At 44.3% G+C, this 18,666-nt stretch overlaps 1 protein-coding gene across 5 annotated transcripts; it reads right to left on the minus strand.

The window, feature by feature from the left end:
* Window positions 1–622: 622 nt before the first annotated feature.
* Window positions 623–15,177, minus strand: DDX20 (DEAD-box helicase 20). Of its 5 annotated transcripts, XM_055138759.1 has the most exons (11): window positions 14,208–14,786; window positions 13,757–13,851; window positions 9,229–9,397; window positions 8,380–8,494; window positions 8,105–8,247; window positions 7,820–7,958; window positions 7,672–7,730; window positions 6,037–6,119; window positions 5,600–5,705; window positions 4,683–4,784; window positions 623–2,081 (listed from the first exon to the last, which is right to left on the minus strand). In XM_055138759.1, exons 1-11 carry the CDS (start codon window positions 14,494–14,496, stop codon window positions 934–936), a joined length of 2,448 nt encoding a protein of 815 aa, XP_054994734.1. In that variant the 5' UTR covers window positions 14,497–14,786; the 3' UTR covers window positions 623–933. The 5 variants fall into 5 exon arrangements, 3 of the variants coding, with proteins under 3 accessions (XP_054994734.1, XP_054994735.1, XP_054994736.1); XR_008630224.1 differs by lacking the exons at window positions 623–2,081; window positions 4,683–4,784; window positions 7,672–7,730 and having other exon boundaries at window positions 14,208–15,164; XR_008630225.1 differs by lacking the exons at window positions 623–2,081; window positions 4,683–4,784; window positions 5,600–5,705; ... (2 more) ...; window positions 7,820–7,958; window positions 9,229–9,397 and having other exon boundaries at window positions 8,109–8,247; window positions 14,208–15,177.
* Between the last annotated feature and the right edge of the window lie 3,489 nt (window positions 15,178–18,666).

The following is an 18,666-nucleotide window of genomic DNA, read 5'->3' on the forward strand; positions in this document are numbered from 1 at the left end:
GAGAATAGTGTGTCACTTCCAAAGATACTTTTTTCTAAGTCCTAATGTACAAATGCATCAACTCAAATGACTATTCCCAACAGTCTAGAAATGAAAACTGGAGGATGCAGGATGGAATTTGCTAGAAGACATGAGATTAGGTCACACTGGGAAATTCTGAACAGAATTCTAGCATCTACAAAATACTTCAAAAAAGAAGAATGGGGCAGTTAACAGGGGTTTCATCTATGGAATGAAAAATTTTCTGGAATAAGTCTATAGCTTTAATCATCATAAAAGAGCTAAAGATCCACAAAGAAAAAAAGCTGCTCTCCTTACTCAGAAACTAAGAAAGCCACTGACGAGCCTTAGCAATATATTTAGTACAAGGAAACCCAAGAGAGCGTTAACATTCTCAGTAACAAGACATTCAAAAACTGAGTAATAAATATGTGAGCTCATTAGAAGTTTGTACTTTAACTGGAAGCAAATATTGAAGTCAAGTACCTTAGGAAAAGTTTATTTCTGCCTAATCCACAAGGATTTTCTGTTCTAGAATGATGCTACAAATGTGTTTACAAATACGTCCCTATGAAAATACACACCAAGCCTCCTGTAAAGAACTCCAGAGCACAAAGTAACATTGATTTTCAAATTTCAACTATTTTTATTTTTTAAGTAAGCAGTAGTATATGTCTTTTTTCAATGTATCCTTTTGGAATGGCATCCTGTATCCTTTAACCTGTATGTTCCAAAATTCTTTCAAGAATCTGGTCCATGAAATTTCTTTTTTTAAAAAGAGCATGCCTGACCAAAACCAAAACAGAAAAATAGATGAGTCCCAAAAGTTTCAATGTTTTAAGTTTCTCTGAAATTCCTCTATGCCACACTGCTGTGGGTCATAGAGGAAGGCTCGAGATGAAACCTCCCGGTGGCCTGAGGTATATTCTGTCATCATTGGTTGCCACGCATCATTTCTTGTAGATACACTGTATTCATGTGATAGGCTGCCATCCAACCTGGATGCCTCTGAGCATTCCAGTAGTATGACTGAGAAGCAGCAGCATAGTATTCCTGCCATGCTCTGTAGTAAGCTCTCCAGTACTCCTCATAATCCTGATAGGCGTCAGCAGAGTCCAGATACGTGTCCCTGTTGCCATCATACCAGGCATCCTCCTGGGAATCTGACTGCAGCCGATGGGAAGACCGCCTCGGAAGATTTCTCCGGCTCTGCTTCCCTCTGGGGTTGACTCCCTCTTTATGCCTAGTCTTCACTTGGATTTCAGGTGGTTCCTGATGTTCTCCTAGGTTAGGGGTATCACCCACATGTTGTTCCAGGGAGACATGGCCACACACAGGGGTGGACTCAGTCTCTCTCAGCTGAGTTTCAGAAGAGCCTTCCAAGTACAGCTTACTTCCTTTGCTCTGGTGAGAAGTCCTGGAGCTGGAGGAATCACTGTCACTCTCCGAATCTCCAGACTGGCTACTACTTACCAGTGTCTGCACTCTCTCCTCAGTGATTCTCTCTCTCACAAAGCCATTCTGAGGATTCACGGCCTGATCCCCGAGACCTGTATAGTGTCTAATGATTTCCACGGGTCTCTCAAACCCCTCTTTAATATAGTGTTCATAATCCTCTACCAGATCTGCAAAAGTTAAAGCACGTGGCATATGGATTTTAAAGGAAGACAGGCAAGGAATTTTGGGGAGTGACACCGAGGAAGCATCTCTGAGTTGCTGCTGATCGGTTGTGTTCTCAGTGGGGGTCTGAACGGGAGTCTTCATTGGCTCCTCCAATTGACCGGCACAGCCAACTTCTTTTGGTGGTACTGTCTTTTCCAGGAACCCACACTCAGAGTTGCTTTTTGCAGGAAGCTTTTGTTTGACATTATTTTTTGATTTGATTGATAGTCCAGCTGTATTTCTAGATGAAGACATGTGATTACCCTGTGTTTTCTGAGTCTGATCATTTCTTTCCATCTTTTGAATTTGCTTTTTTAGGGGCTGAACAGACATACTTGTCAAATCATAAGTATGAACAGCAGCTTTAACCTCCACATCACAACCCACACATTCTTCCATCAGACCAGGAGGAATGGGATCTACATTAAAAAAAAAAAAAAAGAAAGTATTAAAATTCTCAAGCTGCTCTAAACCAGCATTTCCTGAATGGTTTTCATAAAGTTTTGGATGGTCAAATAAGAAGCAAAATATACTACTGATACATTGCAACTTAAAAAATATTAGTCCTTTAAAAGACCAATAATAAATCTGTGGCAAAATATTTAAGACCTATCTCATACTTAACAAGTAATAACCACCATCACTGCCAAACATATTTGAAAAGAGTGACGTTCAAGTCTGCAATAATTCCCTCTTCTCTCTTAATTGTACCCCTTTACTGACAGTATTAGAAAATATACTGCTCCCACAAATTTACCAATGGGGAAATAATGTAACTCATAACCACAAAAATTTGCCACATTATACTCCAACAGGGAAACAAAGGTGGAGAGAAAATTGTGAGAGAGGAAAAAAGCTGGTGGCTTTATAAAAAGGAACCTGGTACCAAAGAGATATTATAACTAAAATAAGCTAGTAATCCCACTCTCTTTCTGTCCTATTCAGGTATGAGAATTTGCAGCCACTAAGACTCACACAAAGAGTAATCAATTTTCATTACAGGCAGAAAAGATAGAGTTCTCTACAGATGTCACAAATGTTCCATCTATCTGTACAACTAATTCCTTGAATCTGGATTCAATTAGAGCTCTTGATTTTTTAATCAACAGACCCTTTGACTAAAACTCTGATTCCTACTAAGGGGGGATGCCCCTTGCCCACCAATGTCACTTCAATTTCCCTCCAAGTTCTGCCCCAGGAAACCTAAAGAATAAGTTACACAAGTTCTAGTCCATTAAATCTAACTCAGGAATGTCATTTTCTCAAGATTTTAGGATCTGTTAACCTTACATTCAATCTTCCCCAGCATCTATAAAAATAAAATAAAATTTTATTTTTATTATTAGATGCTACCATAAGTCTTAACCCTTTTCTTCAAACTCCAAAGTAATTTTTCCACATTATAATCATCTGAAAGATTAATGGACTTTTATACTTAGAACTGACAAAATACAGTGTTAGAACTAAATAAAAATCATCCATTCAAAAAAACAACATGCTAACAGGAAAGAAGTTGGAATAAGCTTAATTCATTACAGAAGTCCAGAAGTCTTTCAGAAGACTGTAAAAAAAATCCAATGAATTATTACAAAGTAGAACTCCCAGAGACACAGGTTTCCCTGTGATTAATTATGCTTAAGAGAGCTTTGTGAACTGAGATATAAGCCTGAGAACTTTGTAACTTTCCACTTGGTGATTCAATAAAATAAATTAAAAAAAAAAAAGAGAGCTTTGTGAAAATATCACTTATGGAATACAAGATGTGGGAAGATACTCACTTCCTCAGTGACACTATATCCCATATTCAACATGGTCAAAACTTGTGCGATTTACATAAGCTTTCGTACATATACATTTCTCACACACACACACACACACACACACACACGTATTGCCATGAACACCTTAACATCTACAAAGCTACAAATAAGCCCTATTTCCACAAAAGAGTACTTGGGAGATATTTTGTTTTCAAGAGATCATTAAGTTTCGAACAAGCATTTCTCTAGATTGCACTTTAAAACAATAGTTTGAGGGGCTGGAGAGACAGTAGATATGCCAAACTTGCTTTGCACACAGCCATCCCCTTTTGATCCCCAGAGTCCCATATGGTCCCCAGAGCACCACCAGGAGTGATGATTACAGAGCCAGGAGTAACCGAAGCATCGCTGGGTGTAGCCCAAAGCAAAAAGCCCAGCAGTTTGACTGGTTTGACTTCACTAAATCCAGTCCTTCCAATTTTTCAAACTAATGTTCAAACTGAAGATACTCTTCCTTCTCCATGATGACAAAGGAGATTAGCAATATAAAAGGGAAGACTTATCTTCCCTTTTATATACGAAAAAGAAGGGACATAAAAGTAAAAACAAAAGGATAAAATCAAGGGGGCCTCAGAGATCGTATAGCAGGTAAGGCACTTGCTTGGCATATGGCTAACCTGGGTTTGACCCCTGGCATCCATGACCCTAAGCACCACCAAGAGTGCTTCCTGAGTGCAGAGCCAGGAGTAACCCCTGAGCAGTGACAGGTGTATCCCAAAACAACAACAGAAGAATAAAACCAAGGCCACAAACTAAACAATGAATACACAGCAGCAAAATATTTTTTGGGGGGGCGACACCCTGTGTTGCTCAGGGGTACTCCTGACAGTGCTCGAGGATCATATGAGATGCCAGGGACCAAATGCAGGTCAGTCGCGTGCAAGGCAGACACTCTATCTACTATATTATCGCTCTGGCACTAAGCAAAATATTTTTCATGTTCCAAACTTGCCATCTTCTCTTAAAACTTATTAAGGTTTTAGGCAAATTACTTAATCTTTCTATGCCTCAAGTCCTCATGTATAAAAAGCAGTCAATGACAGCATGCTTCAGAGAATTATGGTGAGAATTAAACGCATTAACTAAAGTCCTTGGAACAGTACTGGACACATGTGAAGTACTCTGTTAGTTGTCATCATTACCTGATCTATCATCATTAGCACTATTACTCTGACAGAAGACGAAGTACATCAAATATACCTGGTAAAGGCAGAAGATTGATATTACACTTCTGGGCAATTTTCATCATCATATCTTCTTCTTCTCCTCGACAACAGTAGGTCACAGTCAGCCCCAAAGTACCTGAAGCACAAAGGAAATGATTAATAGTAAGTCATCTTCACATAAGGAACACTGCGAGCCCACTTGTCTTATTATCAATTCCTCCCCTTTAAGGATCCAGGGCTGGATTTGGAGTTAGAGAGATAGCACAGCAAGGCAGGGTGCTTGTTTTGCATGCAGACAACCAGGGTTCGATCCCCGATACCCAATAAGGTCCCCTGAGCTCTGCCAGGAATAATTCCTGAGTGCAGAACCAGGGGTAATCTCTGAGCATCCTGGGTAAGGGCCCAGAAACCCAGACACTGACCCTCCCACCCCCACTGCCCCAGCCCACACCCCCACCCAAAGGATCCAGGGCTGGGGATATGGCTCAAAAGTACAGAGGTAGAGCGTGTGTGAGTGCATGTGTGTGTGCATGTGTTTGGGGGGGTAGGGGGAGTGCATGAGGGGGTGGAGATTCAGTGATTAGTACCATAAAAGGGAAAAAAAATCTCAAGTTCTATCCCAAGTATGGGGGCTGGGGGGGGGGTGGGCAATGATGACACGAAACTCTGGATTGTTCAGTGGCTGGGATGTGCAAGAGTTAAAATGCCAGGGCTGTGCGTAGGTAGTCAGTGGGTCCTAGAAGCTCAACTATCTAGGGGCTCTGGTACCTCAGAAGTGTGTGTGGTCCCAAAAAACAACTCAACTGACTCCAGAGTCCCTGTAAGAACAGATGGACAGGTACTCCGGAAGGAGCACAACCTGCAGCAAGTCCTGTCTGAGCAGGGGAGCACCAGAACTCCTGACCTTGGTCATCCACACAAGAAGGGAAGAGAAGGGAAACGCCACATTACCAAAGCGGCCAGCTCTGCCGATCCGATGCATGTATGTCTCCCAATCCACTGGTACATCCAAGTTCACAACCAGATTGACCTTTTCAGCATCGATTCCACGCGAAGTCTTAAATTGAAAAAAAAAGTAACTGTTGGTTTGCGTTCATTGTGACATGGCTGCCAATCCAAACTGTAGTACAATCAAAGCCAAATTAAGAACAGAAAGATACTTAGGAGCAAGAAGGTTGTTTAGAAGCCAAGGAATAGAAAATCTATTCCAAATAATTTCAGGAATTAAGATAAAACAAAAGGCATCTTTAAAAAGGCACTGTCCCCATGAAAGATGATCATGTTTCAGTATTATTAGACACCTCCTAAATATTAGATGAAGTCTGTACATTTGATAACAGAACATATGTCAAGATGGACTAGTGACCCAAAATCGACAGAAAATTTACCAAATCTGTGGAAATAAGGACTCTGCAATGAAATTGCTTTAGTTTAGCCATAGCATCAAGACGTTGATTCTGATTCATGCTGCCTAAAAAGACCCAAAAAGAAAGTCATATGAAAAATAGTGATATACTTCATCTATTAAAAAGCAAAAAGTCATAACTGGCAGTCATAACATTTCAAATACCAACTGAAGCTAATTCTCTTTCAAAAATTTTTTATTGAATCACCAAGTCAACTAAAGTTAATTCTTTCATTACATGCCAATCCAGGTTAAGAACTAAACTCAGAATCTCTTAAAATATGGTTAGGTCATCAATTTTAAATTCAAAAACCATTTGGTGGGAAGGGTGCTCCCAGTAATGTCAGGCAGGAATCAAGCTACTTTCGGTAGCTTGCAGGGCTCTCCGAGAGGGATGGAAGAATTGAACCCAGGTCAGCCGTGTGCAAGGAAAACATCCTACCCACTGTGCTATCGATTTGCTTATAAGTGGATGGACATGGAGAGTATCATGCTAAGGGAAATGATTCAGAAAGAGAGGGACAGACATAGAATGGCTGCACCCATTTGTGGAATATAAAATAACATGAGACTAACACCTAAGGACATTAGCTACAAGGACCAGGAATATTGCTCCATGGTTGAAAGCCTGCCCCATGAGCTGGGAGAAGGCAGCTGGAATAGAGAAGGGATCATTAAGTCAATGATGGTTGAAGGGATCGCTCGGGATGGGAGATGTGTGCTGAAAGTAAAGGATGAAACATGATAGCCTCTCAGTATCTGTATTGCAAACCATAATGCTCAAAAGTAGAGAGTAAGAAGGAAATTGTTTGCCACAGAGTCAAGGGGTGGGTTAGGTGAGACAGGAGAGGTACTGGGGACATTGGTGGTGGAAAATGTACACTGGTGGGAGGATGGGTGTTTGATCATTGTATGGCAAAATTATGAAAGCTTTGTAGCTATATCTCATGGTGATTCAATTAAAAAAATTATTTTTCAAATCTATTTTAAATAGACTCTACGTTATAGCTACAGAAACAACACTGAACACTACCTTCAAAGTTACGCAAGATATAATTCTTAGGGGAAAAAATTACTTCAGTCAGCTTTTGGAAAATAGGTGTTAAAAGCAAGATCTGTAATCAAAATATTGATTTGTCAAAAACCAATTCACCCACAATATAAGAAGACAAACCATGACTAAACAAGTTTAAGTTGATGGGATTTACCTATTAATCAAAACCCTAAAAAAAAGGATCTTCACTTATCAGAAATTCCTTTAAATCTTTCATTCCAAGTTGGCTAGCAGTAATACTTAAACTTTGCATCAAAAATGAACCACATTTGCCCAGTTAGCTACTCTTAGCATTTTAAAAATGACTATGTAAAGAAAGAACATGCTTTCCTCAGAAGTCAAACTTTACTTTATGAGAGTAAGTTTTCTGTGGATATAACTCCAACTTTAAAATTTTTAATTATATATCGTTAATCCCAATGAAAAATAAACCTCAAATTTCCTTTACTCTGCAGCACTGGTTTGTGAAATGTAATAGTAACAAGGTAACTAATGAAGTGTTGTTTCATTTCCTTCCAACAAGTCAGCTTTCTAAAGGAAGACTAAAGTGAGAGACAGCCTTACCTGAAATGCACTCGGCAGGAAAGCCTTTGGAAGAAAGGACATCAGCCAAATGCTGCGCTCTATGGACACAGAGGGTTATCGTTTACAGCTGCTGCCCACACAGTCTATAACGCACAGATTTCCCACGTGGCCTCTTAAGGGACCTTACCTGCTATGCAAATTGGAAAAGACTAAAGCTTGATTGAATGGAATTCTGCTGAAGAGTTCTTGTAAATGCTGACTCTTCTCCTCAAAAATCTTATGTGCCAAAGGGTAGGAATCGACAACTTTGTAATATTGCTTTAAACCTACAAAGAAGTCAAGAGTTAATTAAAATGTATGTATCTGCTATACTCTAACAGCAAACACAAAGCCATAAATAACTGAGCACAGCAACACTTCAAAGCAGCACAAACAAGCCATAACTGTTCGGTATCTGATCACCTGCACACACCTATGAGACTTGGGTCACTGGAATTTAGTCTCACAAAAGTGGGCTCTCGCATATATTTTGTCAATGCATTTGCCAAAACTTCAGGGTAAGTAGCTGATACTGCCAACATCTGTTTACTGGCAGGCAAAGAAGAGTAAATCCAACTGCAAAAAAAAAAAAAAAACAATAAAAATATATCATGGAAATCATTCAGACAGTAAATTATCCACCTAAAAAAGCTAAAGATTCATAACTTCGCACACCCCTTTAATAGCTAAGTTGGTAATTTTTCTTACTTTATTTGCTCCTGGAAACTGCCTTCTTCTAAAAGCTTATCTGCTTCATCAAGAATAAAGAGACGGATACTGTGCGGGTTCAAGTAGTCAAGTTCTATCAGTTGTTTAATTCTGCCTAAATTACAAGGGGAAAAAAATTAAAATTTGCAATGCACCAAAGAAATGGCAGATGAATCTCAGTGATTATTATTCACCCACAGACTGCCAAATTTCTAATCCAAACTTCATTGTACATTTATACACTAAACCACTAAAATTCGAGTTCAGATCTAGCCAAATTCCATTATTTTCATAGCTCACAAGTACGGAAAAATAGGCACTCTTGTCAAAAGTTCCAGTAAGTGATGATTCATGACTGAATGACTAACAGAGAAAGCAAAGTCATCTCATTCTTTTTCTTCAAAACTAATCCCATTCTTGTTCTTAACACACTGGACTAAAACTGAAACGTTATAAATTCGGCTAGAAATTCAATGTGTTCGTATCTCTTCATATAAGGCTCTTCATGTCTAATCCACAAAATAATTACCACAGTTAGCAAAATCTCCCATATTTTTATCAGCATACTGAAGGTACTCAGTTGCTACAGGTTCAGCCAGCTTACATGTTTGAAGCTACAGAATCAAAACTCAAAAGCCATACAAAATAATAAGTGTTCAGTTAGAGATCTAAATTATGAATAAACATGACATTTTTCCTTCCTTCTCTTTTTATTTTATTTTATTTTATTTTATTTTGGTTTCTGGGTGATACCTGGCAGTGTTCAGGGCTTACTCCTAGCACTGCGCTCAGGGATCAGTTCTAGCAGGACTCAGGAGACAAGAGAGTACCAGGAACACTGATTCTTACCAGGAGATCCAACAGCAATATGACACTTTTTAAGTTTGGTTTTGTCTTGTGATAATGGAGTCCCTCCAATAAAGACATGACACTCTAAGCCCTCCATTTTGATTCCGATACTTGTGATAACAGAATGTATCTGAACAGCAATTTCTCTTGTAGGAGCCAAGATCAAAATCTAAAAAATAAAAACCAAACATGAAGCACCTTTAGTGAACCAGAAGACCAAACACATGCAATTAGCTAATTGGTTACACAGTGAACAATTTTTTGTGTAAATGATTGTGTTAACCGCAAAACATACAGTGACCAGAATACAAAGACTATCCACAGAATGGGAAAGGATATTTACACAATACCCATCAGATAAGGGGTTGATATCAATGGTATATAAAGCACTGGTTGAACTCTACAAGAAGAAAACATCCAACCCCATTAAAAAATGGGGCGAAGAAATGAACAGAAACTTTACCAAGGAAGAAATACAAATGGCCAAAAGGCACATGAAAAAGTGCTCTACATCACTAATCATCAGAGAGATGCAGATCAAAACAACCACGAGATACCACCTCACACCACAGAGACTAGCACACATCCAAAAGAACAAAAGCAACCGCTGTTGGAGAGGATGTGGGGAGAAAGGGACCCTTCTACACTGCTGGTGGGAATGCCGACTGGTTCAGCCCTTCTGGAAAACAATATGGAATGGACGATTCTCAAAAAGCTAGAGGTTGAGCTCCCATTTGACCCAGCAATACCACTGCTGGGAATATATCCCAGAGATGCAAAAAAGTATAATCGAAACAACATCTGTACATGTATGTTCATTGCAGCACTGTTTACAATAGCCAGAATCTGGAAAAAACCCGAATGCCCTAGAACGGATGACTGGTTGAGGAAACTTTGGTACATCTATACAATGGAATACTATGCAGCTGTTAGAAAAAAGGAGGTCATGAATTTTGTATTCAAGTGGATCGGCATGAAAAGTTTCATGCTAAGTGAAATGAGTCAGAAAGAGAGAGACAGACATAGAAAGATTGCACTCATCTATGGCATATAGAATAACAGAGTGGGAGACTATCACCCAAGAATCGTAGAAATAAGTACCAGGAGGTTGACTCCGTGGTTTGAAGGCTGGCCTCACATTCTGGGGAAAGGGCAACTCAGAGAAGGGATCACCAACTATAATGTAGTTGAAGGCCATGTAGGGGAAGGGAGTTTCGGGCTGAATGAGGGCTAGAGACTGAGCACAGTGGCCACTCAACACCTTTATTGCAAACCTCAACAGCTAATTAGAGAGAGAGAACAGAAGGGGATGCCCTGCCACAGTGGCAGGGTGGGGTGGGGGGAGATGGGATTGGGGAGGGTGGGAGGGATGCTGGGTTTACTGGTGGTGGAGAATGGCCACTGGTGAAGGGATGGGGTCCCGAACTTTGTATGAAGGAAACATAAGCACAAAAGTGTATAAATCTGTAACTGTACCCTCACAGTGATTCACTAATTAAAAATAAATTTAAAAAAAATAATAAAGTAACACAAATCATTAAAAAAAAATGATTGTGTTAAGTGACAAGTCTTTACTGTCAAGAAAAATTCCATTCATTCATGTATTCAATAATTAAGAACCATCGGAACTTCTTAACGGCTATGATCCAGAGACACACAAAAGAATCACAGAACTGAGCAGCTTGCTGCAGATTTCTTCAGAACCAAATTATCTAAAATTTATTCATAACAAGTAATACAGAGGCTGGAGTGATAGCACAGCGGGTAGGGCGTTTGCCTTGCACACGGCTGACCCGGGTTCGATTCCCAGCATCCCATATGGTCCACTGAGCACTGCCAGAGGTAATTCCTGAGTGCAGAGCCAGGAGTGACCCCTGTGCATTGATGGGTGTGACCCAAAAAGCAAAAAATAATAATAATAATAATAATAATAATAACATAATAAGTAATACAAAATAAATTATCTAGCATATGCCTTTTCAGCAGGCTTGAGTGGTGGCGGGAAAACTCAAAATAATGGTGCTGGGTCTGGTGTCAAAATATTGAATGTAATCCATTACTGTGAAAAACTTTATGAAAAACTTTTTAAAAAGAAAAAAAGAACCACCCGAGAGGGCTAGAGAGACAGGACAGAACTAGAGATTACGGTATTGCCTTGCATGCTGCTGCGTCTACTCAAATCCCCTGCTTCACATACAGAGCCCCCAAAGCACCACCAGGAGTCATTCCTCAGCACAGAGCCAGGTCAACCACCCTTGCACCTGTGGGCTTGGTCCAAACATTCCCTCTGGTCTCCCAAAAGAACCTACTATGTTCCTGCTGACATACAAATTGCCGGGAAGAGTCCACAGTGAACAGTACCCCCATGACATTTTTTTTTTTTACAAATAGAAGCCTCTGACCCGAGGAAGGGCCACACTAGATGTGGGAGAGTGGGGACGCCTCTCTGCAAGGTAAGCACTCAAAGGGATGGACTTATCTCCTGGCCCCAGGCTCTTTCACTCTTGAATTGTTAGTAACAGTATAAACAAGTATGTTGGGAGAGTGTCTTGGGGCCACACTTGGCAATGCTCTCGAATTATTCCCAGCTCTGTGCTCGAGGTTTCTTCTAGTGGTGGTGGGGAGAGGGCAAGTGGTGTTGGTGATGCCAGGGATCGAACCTGGGTGGGCTGCATTCATAGTGTCATACCCCTATAGCTATCCCTCTAGCCCCAGGAAGCAGTAATTTTAAATAAAGTGATCAAGGCAAGGAGGCACCATTTAGTAGAGACCCAAAACACAAGAGCCTTGGAGGACAGCCTGAGGGAGGGGTGTGCTCAGGAAGTGTAAATAGCAGATGCCCAGGCCTAAAACAGCAGGTTTCTTAGTGTGTCCAAGAAAAAACACAGAGGCCCATGAATATAGCAAGAACAGAAGTAAAGGTCAGAGATCTAACTCCGGATTTTTATAACAGGTTATGGAAGGCACTGAAGTGTCAGCAAATAACTACTGCAGGAGGAGGTGACACCACACAAGCTGGATTGAGAAAAGAAAAAATATGGGAGAAAACACACTAAGAGAAAATAGCCACAACAATAAAACAGCCATTTCTGAGGGCATGAGAGTATCTTTCTTTCTGAAAATTTTATTTTTCTGATTTTCCCCCAATTTTCAGAAACAAATGTGCATTCTTCCTTCCATCCTTTTCCCCCTCCCAAGCAGCGTTCAAGGGGGCCTGGGAGTTCTCGAACTCCAGAAGATACTTGATCAACCAGGCCAGCAGCTCAGTGCTCAGGCCTGAGGACACGGTGCTCTGCCCAGGATGACTAGGGCCATCTGGGTGGTAGATCGATCAAAGGCCCTGTGGTGCCAAGATCAACACTGGTCAGGCAAATGGGCCCTAACCGCTGTCTCATCTCCCAGTCCCCAAAACTTACATTTTTAATTTTTTTATTTATGGAAGTTAGTCAAGGTATATTTTTGACTTGCTGCCAAATTGTCTTAAGTTAAAATCTCTAATATACCTCAACTCACGTGTGGAATAGCCCAGGTCCTTGGCAGAGGATTTCCTAAGGTCGCATTATCCAGGACTTACCCAGGACTTAAAAAAAGACTTTACGGGGGCCGGAGCAATAGCACAGCAGGTAGGGCATTTGCCTTGCACGCGGTCGACCCGGGTTCGATTCCCAGTATCCCATATGGTCCCCTGAGCACCGCCAGGAGTGATTCCTGAGCCCATGAGCCAGGAGTAACTAACCCCTGTGCATTGCATCGCCGGGTGTGACCCAAAAAGCAAAAAAAAAATCATTCTTATGCTCATTACTGAGTAGCCTCATAATTACAAAGGCACAGCCTGTGAGGACTGGACTGACTCACCTTTCCATCTCCAGTGTCTGCAGTGCTTGGATGCTTCTATCACAGGACTCAGCACTGACTTGGTTTCCCCAACCTGCGTGTTCTTATCCCTCCCCTGGGCTCCCAGCAGAGGGCTGTCAGGGGGCCTTGTGCATGCAGGTGGCCCGGACCTGGAGATCCCAGGCAGTAGTAGACTTAAACCAATGAGCCAAGAGTAGGCTCCTAACATCCATTTGCTGATGAAATGGAACTCCAAACCCATATATCTGGTTAATTTTGGTGTTAATTTGGCTAAGGTCTTTGACCTACAGGACACAATGCACTAAAACCCCCTGCAGTGACTAAGAGTAGGCAGAGCCGCACAACACATTAGAATGACTGCCGCAGCGCTCAATCTCAGCCAACTTCAGACATCAGGCTGCAGAACATGGGGTCCACACCTGCTCCCTGGGCAGTGACCACACTGGCACACTAGGAGGGGTTCTATATTGACAGGCAGCAGTTGGAGTGCAAATGCCATTCTTCTAGTAGTGATTCCATATCCTCTGGTCACCAGCAACTCAACCACCCTGTCCTCCACTCCGAAGCATTTTCTGAGTCCTCAAGGTCTCTGCCCCTGGAGGGTTCTCTGCAAAACTCACGGAAATCCGGGCCACACAGCCCCCGCAGCCTCCAGGGACGAGTTCCAACTCACCTGAGTACTTAAGTTTTCCAGAATCAGGGTGTCCAAGGCAATGGTGGAGAACACACAGGTTTTCCCAGTCCCGGACTTAGCTTGAACGATTAAATCTGGAGGGGGCGAGAGGCACAGCATCCTTAGCCAGTAAGGGGGGGGGGGGGTCGAGACCCTCTCCCGTGCACCGTCCCAAACTCCGCGCCACGTGTCGGGCCCGGCCACTGACCTTGGAGCCCTAGCCTCGGTTTGGCAAAGGAGAAAACTGAGGCTAGGAAATGCAGAGCGTCCCAGTCCCCTCCCCGTCCTCCCCTGTTCCTCCCCCGACCTCCCCACACCCCCCCCCACACATACCTCCCCCCGCCCCGCCTCCCCGACCCCTCCCCCGTCCCGCCCCCCCCTCCCGGCCGGCCCCTCCGCCGTCCTCCTCCCAGGACCCTCACCGAGCCTCCCCGTCCCCCTCCGCCCTCACCGAGCCCGCAGCGGCCCAGCGGGATGGCCTTGAGCTGCACCGGCGACGGCCTCTCGAAGCCCGCCTCCCGCAGCCCGTCCAGCACCGGCCGCGACAGCAGCAGCGACGCGAAGTCGGCCGGCTCGGCCAGCAGCACGTCGCCAGTGCGAGCCCGCGGGCCGCCGAGGTCGTGAGCCGTCCGCAGGCTCCGCGCCGCCCCGCGGCGGGCCTCGGCTCCCGCCGCCTCGGCCGCGGGCTCAGCGGGCTCGGCGGGCTGGGCGGCCGCCGCCGTTTCAAGCGCGGCCGCCATGGTAGCCGCGAGTCGCGCTCTCGCGAGACTCGAGGGGCGGCGTGAAGAAGCCTGGGAGGGAGAACAAGAAAAACTTTATTGACGGCCTTGCTGCGCCGACACGGACACTCCCCGCCCCGAGGGAGCAGAGAGGGCCCGGGGGAAGCGGAGGTGCCGGGTGTGCCTTCGCCCGCGGCCTGCAGGTGGTGCCTCGCGCTCACGCTCGGGCCCGCCCCTTCCTCCAGCCCCGCAGTGGCTCCGCCATCGCGGCGCAGCCTGGGCGCTGCCTCCCCGCACTCCCAGGCCTCCCGGAGTCGCCTGGCCCGGGCCTGCTGCACCGCCTGGTCTGCGTGCTGGAGGCGAGAAGCAGTGGGCCCGGAAAGCAGAGCTGGACCGACCCCATCCTCGCCCCACCTCAGGCACCCACTCCCCCGGACGTGTGCATTCACGCGCCTTCGCGAGCTTTCCACGTGGACGTCCCAGACTCGGCTTCTGTGTGACACCGGTTCTCTCCCTGCTGTCCCGCCTCCCTTCCTAGGTGTGGACCCCTGCAGCCCTCGGGGCTCTGCTCAAATGCTCATTTTTTAAAGCAGCCTTATCTTGAAGCCCTTTAAATAGTTGTCCAGCCCTGCCCACGACCCCTCACTTTCCTTTGTCTTGCTTGACTTTTGTCTCGAGGTTCTCATCACCTGAAATGATGTGTTGATTCTCTGGTCAGCTCTTTTTTTTTTTTTTTTTTTTTTTTTTGCTTTTTGGGTCACACCTGGTGATGCACAGGGGTCACTCCTGGCTCAAGTACTCAGGAATTACCCCTGGCGGTGCTCAGGGTGATGTAGGCAGGTAGATAGGGAAATGTTTCATCCCTTGGCAATGAAACAGATTAACAAAGTCTCTGGGAAGAAGAATCCTGAGACTGACCCACCTTGTGGATACAGAAAACAGACCTAATAAGACCTTCAGCAGACCTTGAGGAGGTTGGACCCCTCCCCATGAAGTTCCTCAATTCTGTCAACCTCTCCCTTAATCTGATTAAAATGTGATCCAGCCTAAAGAAGACCGTCACCACTCCCAACCTCCCTGGTAACCTCCTTAGCAAGCCCCCACGTGGGGGCAGGTTGAAGAGACCCTATAAAAGACACCTTGAACAAAGGAAGGGCGCGCATATGCTGCCTGAGCCTATGTGCTGCTTTTGCCCACGTGGCCGAGCACATGTGGTGCCCAAGCACATGTGTCGCCCGCATCTCCCCCCTTGAGATGTGTACTTTCATACTTTCATGTCCAGTGCTAGGATGTGTGTAGAGCTTCCTCCACCCTTGGAGAAGCCCGCATTCGCTCTTGAGTGTGTTACTCCTACTGTTTTTTCCTTTCCACTTATCCCTTCCTCCTTCCCTCAGAAACCTCTAAATAAAATCTGTTACTTCACTGCTTGTCTACTCCTGAAATTCTTTTCCAAGAGCGAAGACAAGAACCCAGTAACTCTGGGTCCCAGGTGGTAGAGGTAGCTGGGGAGAAAGTGATGTCTTTCTCCTCTCTGCTTCACGGAAGTCACCCGTGGGGCCCACCGACATCAAGGGGACCATATGGGATGCTGGGAATCGAACCCAGATTGGCCGCGTGCAAGGCAAGCACCCTACCTGCTGTACTATCACTCCAGCCCCATCATCAGCTCTTCATGTTGACACGGCACCCAATCTGCATTCTCAACCAAAATGGAAAGGGGGGGTTGGGAACAGAATGGGCGGGGACTCCTGTGACAACCTTAATCCTAATCATAATTCCAAGTCAGATCTTTCTAGAACCTAATCTTACTTGCAATTTCAAATTCAAGGGGTTCTGCATCCAACTCCAGCTTTGTCCTTTGTCCTGACATCCAGGTCTTGTCAGATTTATCTACCTCCTGGGCAGACACACAAGCACACACACGTACACACACTGATGATTTGGACTCCAAACAGTGTAGGAGAGTCTCTGACATGCTAATCTCTACTTTATGCCCAATTCTGCTACTTGTGATCCCTGTCCAGAAGGGCTGAAAGATGCCTCAGTGCCTTGGAACTTTCATACTTACAAGGCAAACTGGAGACAGCTACTCAAACTCTGCCCCTTCTGCCCCAACTCCACAGAGATGCAGGCAGTCCAGCTGTCTGGGAAATTCTCATACTGCTCTTTCGTCCATTTAATCCCCAGACCCGAAACCTGGAGTGTTCTTGATTTTGCCTCAACAATTTTCTGAACTCAGGCAGTTTTGCCTCCAACTGCTTTACCTATCCCCGTCTCCAGCTCGTAGCATCTGTTCTATTTTAAACCTCTTCATCACCCTAAGCATTGCAAGTGTCTCCTGGATGTCTCCTTATCCAGAGTTTCTTCTCTCTCCCAGCTATAAACCCTACAGATGCTGGGCTGATCTGGTGGCTCGTTCAGGATTTTGTTGGGGTCCAACTTCAGATCCTACTTTTGATAACTTTTTTTCCACTTCACACTCTAAAGAATTCCAGTCTCTGTTCTGTTTGCTTGTTGGTAAACCTATCCCCTGTATTCAACTGAATTTTAGGCAAAGATGAAAGCACTTGCCTTGCATGCAGCCAACCCCAGTTTCAACCCTCGCACCATATATGGTCACTTAAATACTGAGCAACAAGCAAAGAATAGCCCCTGGGCATCTCTAGGTATGAACCCTATTCCTCCCCCAAAATAAATATTAAAAAGAAGCTGAATTTTAGGACAGGAATGTCATCTCCAACCCAGCACCCTTATTGGTCCCTTGTTAGATCCAATACACAGTCTTCCTCCCAATAAGCCAGGTCTCTGTGGGCACAGCCGATTTTGTGGGGCTTACACCCATCCCTGGAGACCAGACCCAATCTAATCCAAGAAAAAAATCATACTTTCCCAGAAAATAACAGTGAACATTTTATAGGCTCTCTATTCTCACATGCGTTGTTTAGGGTTTTTAGGAACACAAACATTGTGGTAATGTTATGGGGATATTTTCCTAGGAGTAAACTCTACTGCTATTGCTAAAAACACAATAAAAATGTTTCCTCAGTAGTTAAAAATTGTTCTAATGTTGTTGGCTGTAATTTTTAGTGCTATAAAAAAATAAATCACAAAGGCAAGAGAACTGGTTCCTCACTCTATAAGGTGTGAGTAACACATAGAAACCAGTTGGACTGTTTTCTGCCTCCAAGACTACCTCAGGAGAAAATCCCAGGTAAGACCTCAGCATCTTGCTTTTGCAGCTACTTGGGAAGCCTTTCCTCTTCTCCCTGGAGACTGCCAGGAAGGTACCAGGGAAGGTGCAGGAGTTAGGCTATTCAGTAAGTTTCCCATCGCCCGTCCAGTTCCCTCAGAACAGGTTTCTGTGCCTAGAGGGGAGGAAGAGTCTGTAAACAGAGTCTGGGTTCTGTGGAAAAAGTGGGAAGAAGGCAAGGGATTAAGGTTTTATCGTTTTCTCACTTCTAAGTAGCAAAAATTAGGCAGAATGGTTTTCTTGCAGTCTTACACGGTCTCTATTCATTCAACAAAACTCTTCTGGACATAGATTTTAATCAGCCAAAGAAAAGATATGGGACAAAGCAAGAGCCCTCAGAGAAAGATATACACAAGCCAGTGGCACTGAGCAAGGACACAAGATGGGGGAGCCAGGGGGTGATTCAGGGGCAAAAGCAGCTGCTTTGTAAGCACTAAGCCTGGAGTCTGATGCCTGGTGCCCCCACTATACAGAATGATCTCGCACATACGCACACAGACTGCACAGAGTGACTCTACCACACGTGCGAACACACACACTGCACAGAGTGATCTCTAACACACATGCACACACATACACACACATTGTGAAGAGTGACTCTACTACACATGCACACACACACTGCACAGTGACCTCTAACACACATGCACACACTGCACAGAGTGACCTCTACCACACATGCACACACTGCATAGTGACCTCTAACACACATGCACACACACACATTGCACAGAATAACTCTACTACACGTGCATACATACACACACACTGCACAGAGTGATCTCTACCACACAGGCACACACACACACTGCACAGAGTGATCTCTATCACACATGCACATGTGCACACACAGGCACCGCACAGAGTGATATCTACCACACATTCATGCACTCACATGTGATCTCTATCTCTATCACACATGCACTCATGCACACACGATA

Source organism: Sorex araneus, chromosome 5, assembly GCF_027595985.1.
Source record: "Sorex araneus isolate mSorAra2 chromosome 5, mSorAra2.pri, whole genome shotgun sequence".
NCBI lineage: Eukaryota > Metazoa > Chordata > Mammalia > Eulipotyphla > Soricidae > Sorex > Sorex araneus.